The following is a 12,383-nucleotide window of genomic DNA, read 5'->3' as shown; positions in this document are numbered from 1 at the left end:
GGCAACTAGCACCCACCAAGAGAATTAGACAAACACATCTGTGAGTCCCTGCCACCATCGGGGGAATCCCAATGTAGACATGCAGACTGAGAAAGTAGCCCCACCACTAAGCACCCCTGGTCATTGAAGAAACCTCAGGGTAGCTGCATCGGTCTGGAGAAGCTCACCTCATGTCCTCCTACCTCCCTAGGAACCTTAGTTCAGAGAAACCCAGGTGCCTGGCCCATTCCGCTACACTTAGGCAGGGCAGCCAATGTGGGAAATGCCTGGAACTCCATAACTGGCTTGTTGGGAGGAACCCAGAAGAATGCCAAGATGAACAAGCAAAAGGCAATCTCAGACTCCAGTCCACACAGAACAACTCTGCGACATATGGTCATGGAAGAAAATGGAAGTAACACACCTGAAATTTCTGAGAGGATAGCAACTGAAGTAAAGAAACAACTTCGTGAGACTAATCAGATCAAAAATATCTCAGGTAAAAAAAGAAATCACAGTGAAATAATTGCTCAGCATATCTAAAGGTGACACAGATTAAAAAAAAGAGCATAATAAAATGATGGAAACCTTGAATGAAATATAGGAAGGAATTACAATGCATGAAACAGATTCAAAAAGATATCCAGGAAATTATAAACTCCATCAAAAACTGGCAAAACTACCTGAAAGAGACTGAAGATATACTTTCAGACCTTAAAGATAGGTCTGCAGCTTGCAATTGCAAAAGGAAAGATCTTTTAAAAATAACAAGGAACCAGGAAGTAACAATTCAAAGGTTGCAAGATGACACAAAGAAAAATAACTTAAGAGTGCTAGGTATGAGCAAAAAAGCACAGATCGACATAAATGAAATAAAAAGACTTTACTGCCGGGGATTTAGCTCAGTGGCATAAGCACCTGCCTGGCAAGTGTGAGGTCATGAATTCAATCCCCAATACCAAAAAAAAAAAAAAGTATTTACAAAAATAATAGCAGAAAACTTCTCAAGCATGGGAAAATGATCTGGCATACAGATAAGTAAGATATACAGAACTCCAACTAGCCATAAATCTACCCCAGACAAATAATAATTAAGATCCCAGAAATTCAGCAGAACAGAATATTAAAAGCTGTTAGAGAAAAGAAACCAATTAGCTTAGAGAAAAGAAAACCCATCAGATTTATAGCAGACTTCTCAACACAAACCATGAAGTCAAGAAGAGCCTGGAGTGAAGTGTTTGAAGTTCTAAAAGAAAATAACTTGAATCCAGACTGATGTACCCTGCAAAATTATCTTGCAAAATTGATGGATTACTAAGATTCTTCCATGATGAAGAACAACAGAAGGAATTCATGACCATCACACTAACTCTACAAAGGGTGCTGAAGGATATTCTAGAGAGAGATAAAGATGACCATAGTTCCAGGAACAGCAGGAGAGGGGGACTGCCAAACAAGACAGGAAACTGAATGAAGGAAAAAGTGGAGGACCAACAGCTGGAGGATAGCATGGTAGAGATCAACCAATGCATGCCAGTTGTAACCATTAAGGCAGATGGTCTTAATTCAGCAATAAAAAAAAACACAGGGAGAGTGGATCAAGAAACAAAATCCATCAATATACTGTATACAAGACACACATTTAACTTAAAAGGAAATTCTTAGACTGAAAATCAAAGAGAAAACAATTGTTCCATGTGACAAGAGACCACAAAAAAGCAAGGGTAATTTGCCTATCAATCACAGAATGGATAAGAAATATATAGTATTTTCACACAATGCAAAGCTAATCAGCTATGAAGTAGGATAATCCTGAGGCTGTTGTAAGTAAATGGGTACAACTGGAGATCATATTCTTGGATGAAATGGTTTGGACTCATACCGGTGAACACAGAGTTATCTCCCCAGCAGAAAAACTGAAGAAGTTAGTATGATATTATGATATATTACAACAGATATTATGAAAGTGATATGGGAAGAAACGCCAGAAAGGGAAAGTGGCACCACTGTTAATTTCCTATTTTCTTGTTTTGAATTCTGGTATTGTTTTCATAATTTTGTTACATTTGATTTTATTCTATTTTGTTCTGTTAGATTTTACTGTGTCTGATGGTATGGGCAGCTATTTTGAAGATAACGAGATGCATTATGGTAACCATTGTTAATTTCCTATTATCTTGTTTTGAAGTCCAATAATGCTTTCATTCTTTTGGTTTAATTGGTTTTATTTGATTTTATTATGTGTGATAGTATGGACAGCTATTTTAAAGAAAATAAGAGACATGGTAGTCACTGTTCACTTCCTATTATTTTGTTTTGAAGTCCAGTAATGCTTTTATTCTTTTGATTGATTTTAGTCTGTTTTGTATTGTCTGATTTTATTATGTGTGAAGGTATGGATAGCTATTTTGAAGAAAACAAGAGACATTATGATAGCCATTACTGATTTCCTATTATCTTGTTTTGAAGTCCTGTAATGCTTTCATTCTTTTGCTCTAACTCTACAAAGGATGCTGAAAACAATGCTTTGATTGGTTTTAGTCTGTTTTGTTTTGTTTGGTTTTATTATGTGTGAAGGTAAGGACAGCTACTTCGAAGAAAACAAGAGACATTGTGGTAGCCACTGTTGAGTTCCTATTGTTTTGTTTTTAAGTCCTGTATTGCTTGCATTGTTGTGCTCTGATTTTCTTTATTATGTTTTGTTTGGTTTGATTTGGTTTTAGTCTCTTTAACATAAAAAAAAAGGACAGACAAAATAAGTTTGGCATGGTGGCATATGCCTATAAACCCAGCAGTTAGGAGTTGAGGCAGGAGGATCACATTATGTGATCACATTTTGTTTTGAAGACCTGTAATGCTTTCATTCTTTTGGTTTGACTGGTCTGAAGCTAGCCTGGACTATATGACAAGACCCCATCTCAAAAAACAAAAAAATACAAAATGGACAAAGGTTCCAAATAGACATTTTGCCAAAGATATTCAAAGTACCAATAAACACATGAACAGATGCTCAAAATCATCAGTCATAAGTAAAATGCAAATCAAAACCATGAGACATTTCACTACTCACCCAACATGGAAAGACAGGTGGCAAGTGTGGCTGGGTAAAGATGTGCTAAAATTGGAACCCTGAACATTATTCATGTGAACGTAAAATATGACAGCAACAACAACATTGGCAAACAATGCATTTCAAACATTTCTTCATTAACAGAAGATGGAATAATAGGAATAACCATTATGAAAACAGCTAGAAAATTGAACTTTTGACAATATTTAAATAAACAGTTAAATATTATATAAGCAACATTAGATTAAGTCTAAACCAACCTTGCAATGGAAAGCGAAATGTTTTCATTTCTTCCACTGTTAGAAGGCAGTTGATCAAGTCTACTTTATTAGAGCCATACTTTTGAATGATGGGGTTATCTTGCAGGTTGATATTGGCCTTTGAACTAGCAGAAGGTAAAGATCCTATAACAAGAAAGAATTAAATATATATATTGGAATGTATATGTAAGAATTTCAGAGGACATAATTCCTAATGCATGGGGTCTTACAATCTAATATAGTTTTAAAAACACAAAGAAAATAATAGAAGAATACATTTCAGCTTCAAGTGGTGAGAGATATGTCAATAAAGTAATAGAGCAAGGGATATAGCTCAGTGGCACAGCATTTGCCTGGCAAGTAAAAGGTCCTGAGTTCAATCCCTAATACCAAAAAAAAGAAAGTAAAAGATTAGTTGAATCTTGAGGAAAAGGCAGAATTTAGATAGCTGGTATGTTACACCTATCCCTAATAATGCCTGCCCACTCCCAACAGCCATTTTTACTAAATTGGTACCATTGCTAACCATCTACTCAAGCAGCCTGTCCCTTAACCAGCACCCATCAGTTTTTAATTAAGGGTGTGGACCTAGCTAAAAACACTCTTGTACAGAATGAATAATGACTTGCTATTCCTTGTCAATATGGAACAATGGAATTAACTACACTGACTATACAACCTGCTTCTAGAATTTTAACTAGAAAAATAAATTGCTATGCTAGTGCACACTTGTGATCCCAGAACTCTGGAATCCTGAGGCAGAGGACTGATTTTGAACCCAGCCTGGGCAACTTAAGAAAAACCTTGACTCAAAATAAAAAGTAAAAAGGCTGGGGATGTAGCTTAGTGGGAAGGTTTGATAGAAAGTAGAAAAAGAAAAAAAGACCTAAAATGGAACGTAAAAAACATGGATGAGAGAAAAGGACAAAAATAAATTATAGATTAGTGTATGTGGCAGGTTCAAGTCTGAACTTTAGTCCATCATTCAATACATAATGGAGAGCAAAAGAAAGTTCCTGAGAGGAGAAATGACAGAAGAAATATAGTGAAAATGAAGTACAATGAAACTAGAAAATGTTTTCCAAAAGAATTATGACTAGATACTGGGTTAAGATGGTAGAAGGAATGAAGGAAGAGCAATATATCAAGAGAAATATTTTACGAGAACTGATACTGTGTGGTGACAATAAATTCAGTTTAAAAAACATTTACTTATGATTGCTTATTATATGTTTGGCAATGCTCTAGTCACTAAGAATTCCCTAATAAACACAACCAACAAAACTTCCTACGAAACTGAAATTCTAGGTGACGATAGACAGTAAACAAGCATTTAACGTAGCAGATGGGGGCATAAGAGCTACAAAGGAAAATAATGGAGGAAAAGGAGAAGGAAATGGGTTACTGTCATATATTTATATATAGTGATCATGGAAGGTCTCTGACAAAGTGGTTTCTTAATAGACTTACAGAAAGGGAATGAGATTGAGGATAGACGAAAGAAAATTTAAAATTCAAGACTAGCATATTACAGGAAAATATACTAACAGAAGGGGTCTACAAAAGGGAGCTCATTATTTGGGAATGAAAAACATGTTTTTAGCTATGCTAAGCATAAGGGGACAGTGGAATATCTAGGCAATAATGTACAAAGACAACTAAAAATATACGCTTGTAACCTATAACATCAGATTTAGAGATAACAAAAAAGGTGTCATCTACACCCGTATCTATACCTTATTGGAATGAAGGACAAGGCATATATCAAGAGAAATATTTATAAGAAGAACTGATACTGTGTGGTGACAAAACAATTCAGTTTAAAAAATATTTACTGGGGCTGGGGATTTAGCTCAGTGGCATAAGCACCTGCCTTGCAAGTGTGTGGTCGTGTGTGAGTTTGATCCCTGGTACCGATAAAAATGAAAAAGACAAAAAAAAAAAAAATTTCACTTATGATTGCTTATTATATGTTTGACAATGCTGTAGTCACTAGAAATTCCCTAATAAACCAACAAAACTTATGAAACTGAAATTCTAGGTGATGACAGACAGTAAACAAGCGTTTTATATAGCAGATGGGGGCATAAGGGAAAGTTGGGAAAAACAGATAAAGACTCCAAAAGATCAGCGTGTTACAGACTATGTCTTGGGGATTTTGATATTTAGAATAAAAGATGAAGCAAAGTCTTTAGGAGAATAAAGAAGTAGCCAAACCTCTCTGGCTCCTAAATGCCAACAGAGTAAAATCCAAAGTCCTTATGTTCTGCATTCAAAGCCTATAGGATGTCTCATTAATTTGCCTCTCTAGCCTCAACTCTCACCACTACCTCTTCCTCCTATTCTCCTCAGCTTATTCAGTAATCTATATTCTTTGGCCATGTCAAATTGCTTTTTCCTTGTTTTTCACAGCTCAAGACTTTGACTTGAACCTAAAATCTAAATAATAACTATTCTGTTACTTACCCAAAGGCTAGAAGATAAAACACAGTATATGTTAAACTGAACACTGATACAGATCAAATATGGGTATCTACTGACCAAAGAAGGAGAGGGAAGTAATGAAAAACTGGGAAATTAAAAGCTGCTGCTGAGACAGAAGATAATAGGAAGCACAATTCTCAATAGTTACTCCTTAGTTCAGTGCAATTTTGTTTTGTTTGGCTGGCTAGTTGGCTGGTTGAGATGTCTCACTATGCACTTCATGCTGGCCTTGAACTCATCATGTAACCCAAGCTGGCCTTAAGCTCTCAAGAGAGCTTCTTGCCACAGCCTCCCTAGTTCTGGGATTACAAATGTGCACCACCACACCCAGCTGCTTTAGTACATTATTAGTTTCTTTTAAAACAATATTGGGGATTGAACCCAGTAACTCTGTACTGAGCAACATCCCTAGCCTCTTTTTATTTTTCATTTTGAGACAAGGTCTCCCTAAATTGCTCAGGCTGAGCTCAAACTGGGAATCCTCCTACTATAGACTTCCAGGGTGCTCAGTTTATAGGTATGCATCACTATATCTAGCTATCAGATGGTTTCTGAGACATGAACTCTGCCTATGATTTCTGCTAACCTCTCTAGGTCCCTGCCAATTTTTCCTTTTAAACAATTGTTTTTCTGCTTAAGTCAGTCAGAATTGAATTTTGTTGCTTACAATAAATAAATCTGACTCATAAACCTATACATAAAAGCAATGGGAAAAGCATCAAACCAGTCACAATCTTACCTTCACTATTCTTAGGCACATCTCCAGCTGTTTTCTTCTGCAGGCCAATGATATCAGCTAGAAAATTGGATGATGGAGCAGGCAAGCAGAATTTCTGAAAAAAGTATTAAAAAGTTCTTTCAAAAATGGTTGACAATAGTAGTACTGAAAAGTCTGTACTTGTTAGTTCAGTGCTATCAAAGGTCTAGACCTTAACTGCATTTTAAAATAAGAACTCTTTCCTTAATATGGAAAAGTGCCTACATAAATGAAGCCACATTTACTGCCACCATTATCCCCTAGAATTTTTCTTTTGTTTCTCTCACTGTGCTTTGTACAGAAATGTACAATGTAAAGAAAGAAAGTTCCTTATATTTTTCAAGTCATTTCCGTACCTACCGTTTCACTTTACAGCATTCCAATTAATTGTGACAGAAGATACACTAGGGAAAAAAGTTGAGCGTTCCAGCCTTAGACTCACCTAGGCTTAACTTGTATAGCATTTACTAGCTGTAACTTAAATTTTCTTATGCATGAAATAGGATTTAAAACACTTTCCAATTAAAGGTGATGTACACCACATGATTAATATTGGGACTGACATATAGAAGGTGCTCAGTAAGTGGAAATAATAAAGAAAATGAGGACTGAGTAAGGGAGATTAAATTAGGGCCCATCATCTGAAATGCCTTTAAGAGTACACAGATAAACCAGAGCACTAGGGAATGGAGGAGGCTAGAGGAATATAGAGATGACATGCCTCTTGCCAAGATTACATTTGATGTTCAGCTCCAGATAATGTTCTAAGGATGGCCAGTCTTGTGATTTTTTTTTTTTTTGAAGAGGTAGAAAAACATTCTTTTTATATAAATTTTACAGTGTCATAAAATATCATACATCAAATAAAACAGGACATTATCAACCCAGCAACTGGGTTGTAATTTGGGACTAAGTGTTTTGCCTAAATTACCAAAGACAAATCAGAGACAATCTAATTTCAGCATGAGCTGACTTTGTTTTCTATATTCTCTGTCACTTGTTCAGCTAGGTTACCATGAAGTGTATTCTCAGATACATGCACTAGTCTCTGGATAGGTTTACAAAGTCTTCCTGACTTACGTGTCTGAATGTTTTTCGGAGAAATTCGAACTCCATATAGAATTTGTAGAAATGCAGCTGGCTCATTCCTTGAAGAATAAAAATCACCACATTTTTTAGGTGGTTTTGGTGAAAAATCTGGCACCAACTGTTGAAAAATCAGAACAACACAGTTAAAAATAAAACCCTCAAGTCAGTTACAGGCATTCACAAGGGAAGCATAGAAAGGACAGCTAATTAAATTTTTCGTCATCACTTTCTCTGCCTAGAACTGGAAGCATTATTACTACAGAGAAGTCAAATAAAGATCTCTTGAGATAAATATTTACCACAATCAAATCAAGTAAAATACCAAGTGAAAAGTATGCATTTAAGTCTATTGTTCTTCTAAAATTTGTTTTAAATCAGAACTAAGCTTATTTTATTAAATACACTTTTCCCCTCTTAAGACTTATCTCCAAGAGCCCAAACTACTCTGCAGCCCTAAATCAGCTAATCAAATGGCTACCTCCAACTGTGGATAAACTGACAGACTGATAGTACTTACTGATGAGAAAGATTGTTTTTGAGTTACCTAGCCAATTCATAACAATTTCCTCTAAGGAAATGTATGCATTTGAAAATATCTTCATTGACACATAAAAAAGTAATTTTCAAATGGGTATGGTAGTGCATGCCTGTAATCCCAAGACTATGGGAGGCTGATATAGAAGGATCACATGTTCAAGCCCCATCTGGACAACTTAGCAACTTAGTGAGACCCTGCCGCAAAATATAACATGGCTTAGAGCAAAGGCTTAGTGTTTAATTGCCAGTACAAAACAAAACAAAACAAAAACTCAAAAAACAGACATCCAATAAGGGCACTGACAATATTAAGATAGTAAAATTCTCTTAGCTTTTCATCTGTAAAAGGAAGAAAAGACTGACTAGAATTCTTAACATCATTTATTGTTATATTATGATTTCAACTGGGTATATACTAGGGGAAAGACACTGAGTCTATATGAGGGAAGAAAAGGATTGAAATTATTAACTATCTTATTTCAACTGGGTTTGTACACTAGGGAAGGAAATAAAATATCTACAGTGACTAGACAAATACTGTTAATAAGTAAGACAGGGAGGACACTGGAGTATACATACCCTACTTAAAGAGAAAACCATTCATCTTTGACAAATTGTTTCCAAGTGGGAATATAAGGACAATTGTTAAAACATCTTCATTTTTTGAAGAAGTCAAAAAATCTGAGTTTCTATTAAAAAATTTCCAAATTTAGTTATTGATAGCCTTTTTTTTTTTTTAATTTAGAGCATGCTACATGGCAAACAGATTTTATCAGTAAGCCATATATGGCTCACCAGACACCAATTTGAAACTTCTGTCTACACATACTATTTAAATTCATCTCATACCTGGGTCTAGAAATATTGGATTTTCCAAGAACTGCATACTTCAGCAATTCACACAGTTGGCCATGAGTTATTTCACAATTACCAGCAAATAAAATGGTAGATAAGCGAGCTTTCTGCAAAGTAAATTGGGGCAGAGAAAACTATATAATCAGAAAAGGTAACAAAGCAAAGCAAGTTATTATTCTGGTTTCTGATTGTTTTAACATATGTACAAACAAGGGGCCAAGGATATAGTTCAGTGGCACAAGCGCCTGCCTGACAAGCATGAGGTTGTGAGTTCGATCCCTAGTACCAAAGAATGGGAAAAAACATACGCAGGTTCTAATTAATTGAAAATCAAGGTCTAAAACAGTAACTTGACTAGCCAGGCATTGGGTCACATACCTATAATCCCAACACTTTGAGAGACTGAGGTTGGGATTATAGGCCACATGCCTATAATCCCAACTCTCTGAGAGGCTGAGGCAATTTGAGCCTAGTCTGGACAGCTGTCTTAAAATAAAAAATAAGAGAAAAAAGTGGAGCGGTAGCTTAGTGAAGCCATTTTCAGCCCAAAGCACCACCACCAAACAACAACAAAAAAGGCTTAACTTAAGATGACCTATGGTACAATGTTATTAAAAGAATATTTAATAAACACAGATACAGAACCTGAGTTATGTTTGGTGATGTGCTAGTAATGATAGGATGAATAAAATGATTCATATGTCAAAGAATCTATTCCACAAGGAAAAAAACATAACAATAATTCCAATACAGTAAGGATATATCCTATTATAAATGTGTGTAAATAAACAGGCTATCTGTCTTAAGGATTAGAGAGTTTTGGCAATGACTTTACTGAAATGAAAACACTGAGCTCTGAAAATGAGTCTGTCAAACTGAAGGGAATGTTCTGTCCAAACACGTAGTATGGCTTAGCTGAAGCTGTGGAGTCAAGATTGAATGTTGCAAAGTCCTAGCAGTGAGGGTAGGAAAGAAGGGACCAGATCATACATCAATATAGTCTAAAATGAAGTCAGAATTTTGCCTATGGCAACAGAAGTGAAGTTTCACATCTCCTTAAAAAGCTTTGCACTAGCTATAATACTAACACTCAAGAGGTCAAACCAATAGGATCTTGAGTCAAATTTTAAAAGCACATGTGTGTGTGTGGGGGGGGGGGTGTTAATTATATTTGGTTATTAGTTTGTGCTTGTTAAAAAACTCAGATAATAGACAAAGATAAAACAGATGACAGATACATACAGTAATAGATAAATATTAAAGCCACCTGTACATCTCAGAGATGATTAACTCTTTTATTTTTCTCTGGGAAATAGTAGAGTATAAGGGTTAGGTGCTAAAGCCCAGGAGTCACATTACTCAAATCCAAACATCATCGTGGACAAGTGCCTTAACCTTTCTAAGATTCAGTTTTTTTATCTAAAGTAATTGTAATTCTCTCATGTTATTATTGGGAAGATCAGTGAGACAGTCCTAGTGCTAATGGAGCTATTACTTGACATAAGTATTTAATAAGCATTAGATATTATTACTTATTCCCCTTATAGCCTAAGCTAATATTGTGTATTTACTTCTACACAGACATAAGTCTGAGCACTTTACATGTATTAAGTCATTTAATTTTATAATTCTTTTTAAATAAATACTAGTATTATCCCCATTTTGCAATAAAGAAATGAATAAATAAGACTAGGGGTAGAGGGTAGCAGACACTGCTCCTGATATTCTGGAGACTGAAGCAGAAGGATTGCAAGTTGAAGGCTACCCTAGGCAAATTAGTGAGGCCTTGTGTCAGGGAAAAAAAAAAAAACAAAGGAATAGGGATGTAGTTCAGTGTTCTCTAAGCTCAACCTCCACCCTCTCAAAAAAAGAAACAGTGCAATTAGAATGCTGTTGACTCCAAAGCCCAAGATTTTTTTCATCTTTATTCCATACTGCTCCTGAATGATTTTACCATCTATTCTATTTTATATCCAACTCCCTATCCCCAAGTTAATCTGTAATATCTTTCCACATCAGTTAAATTTAACATTAATTTTAATACTTGAATAATTTAATATTTACAGAAAATGTGTAACAAATCTCAAGGAAATTCTCTATTGATGACACTTTTTAAAAATTATGAACAATAAAAAGATTATGAACTATATTATTTTTTTGTTTGGGATTTTTTGTTTTGTTTTTGGTACCAGGAATCAAACTCAAGACCTCATGCTTGCCAGGGAGGCATTGTGTTGCTAAGCTAATATCCCTTGTCCTACAAACAATATTATGAGGAACACCCTTAACAGCATTCTTATACACCCATCTAATCATTCTGTCAGGATAAATTCATGGGCAAAACTGTTTGAAGAAGGCCTAACAACTAAATTTAGCATGATTCTAGACTGCATTGTACTGCTGAACAGAATTAAACAACTAGAGAAACTTCCATGGGACCTCAGGATTAGATGGCAGCAATATATCTAAGTTAAATTTCCTGGGTCTGATGATTACATTGTGATTATGTAGGTCTATTTGTAGCAAATACACAAATATATCTGGGGGCAGAGGAGAAAAGTGGAAAACATTTAGGTCACCAACTATATACATTTAAGTGCTGGCTGAAGGGCCGAGGACAGTCCGTATCTTTGCAACCTTACTGTTAAGTGTGAGGTTGTTTCAAAACTAAAGTGTGAGTAAATGTCCTTAAAATTTTGTAGTATGTTAACCTTAAATTTTTTCGTTGTTGTTCATTGATGGGTACAAAACTGCAATCTCATTTTAACAAAAATTCTTTCATAGCACTAGTCTAACATACTATACTTATTTGTATAATTCTGGTCTAACATACGATATAAGCTTACTTATACAATTTGTACCTACTGTTTATTTTTTGTCTAATCACTAAGAGGAGAAGACTAACTACGGCAATGATCTTAACGTTTACTAATTGATAATGCCCAAGTCCTTAAATCTGTGCCCAAAGCACCTGGCAGACAAAACCCTGATGAATGATTGACGGAATGAATGAAGTATGTTAACTCTTAATAAATGTCAGAGATGCCAGCTGTGAACTGTCACTAACAGCCTTGAGGTAGGTGCTATTAATGTCAGAATTCTCATTTTTTCCCAGATCAGACAGCAATTTCGGTGAGAATCAGGGACGCTGAGTATGATGCGTGTCCGGAACCCTGAAGGTGGGTGGGGCTCCCCGCTGCTTACCTTAGCCTCGGGCTGCATGTCCTCCTGGGCCCAGCGGGCTCTCCTCGTCTCTGTCGCCCGGACCAGCTGGTTGGGGACCTGTCTCCTCTTCTGGCCCTTTCTGGGATGCCCCCCGGTCCTTTCCTTCTCTGTCTCCATGAAGCTGTGG

At 35.9% G+C, this 12,383-nt stretch overlaps 1 protein-coding gene across 5 annotated transcripts in view; it reads right to left on the bottom strand.

Moving 5' to 3' along the window:
• The window catches only part of Rexo5 (RNA exonuclease 5), a 48,047-nt gene that overhangs the window by 35,250 nt on the left and 414 nt on the right, over positions 1 to 12,383 (bottom strand). For 4 of the 5 annotated variants that reach the window (XM_013141919.3, XM_063226632.1, XM_013141917.3 and 1 more), the window contains exons 2-6: positions 12,236 to 12,377; positions 9,026 to 9,138; positions 7,631 to 7,757; positions 6,533 to 6,626; positions 3,310 to 3,453 (exon numbers count right to left, since the gene is read on the bottom strand). In XM_013141919.3, coding sequence (XP_012997373.1) covers positions 3,310 to 3,453; positions 6,533 to 6,626; positions 7,631 to 7,757; positions 9,026 to 9,138; positions 12,236 to 12,377 — 620 coding nt within the window. Of the gene's footprint in view, positions 1 to 3,309; positions 3,454 to 6,532; positions 6,627 to 7,630; positions 7,758 to 9,025; positions 9,139 to 12,235; positions 12,378 to 12,383 lie in introns of those variants that run through there. The other variant, XM_005007524.4, reaches the window with a different exon arrangement.

This window comes from Cavia porcellus, unplaced genomic scaffold, assembly GCF_034190915.1.
Source record: "Cavia porcellus strain 051 isolate PalLab524CR breed Dunkin Hartley unplaced genomic scaffold, mCavPor4.1 scaffold_16, whole genome shotgun sequence".
Classification (NCBI taxonomy): domain Eukaryota; kingdom Metazoa; phylum Chordata; class Mammalia; order Rodentia; family Caviidae; genus Cavia; species Cavia porcellus.
Note: the sequence above shows the minus strand (reverse complement) of the source record. Positions and strands in the feature narration are given on the sequence as shown.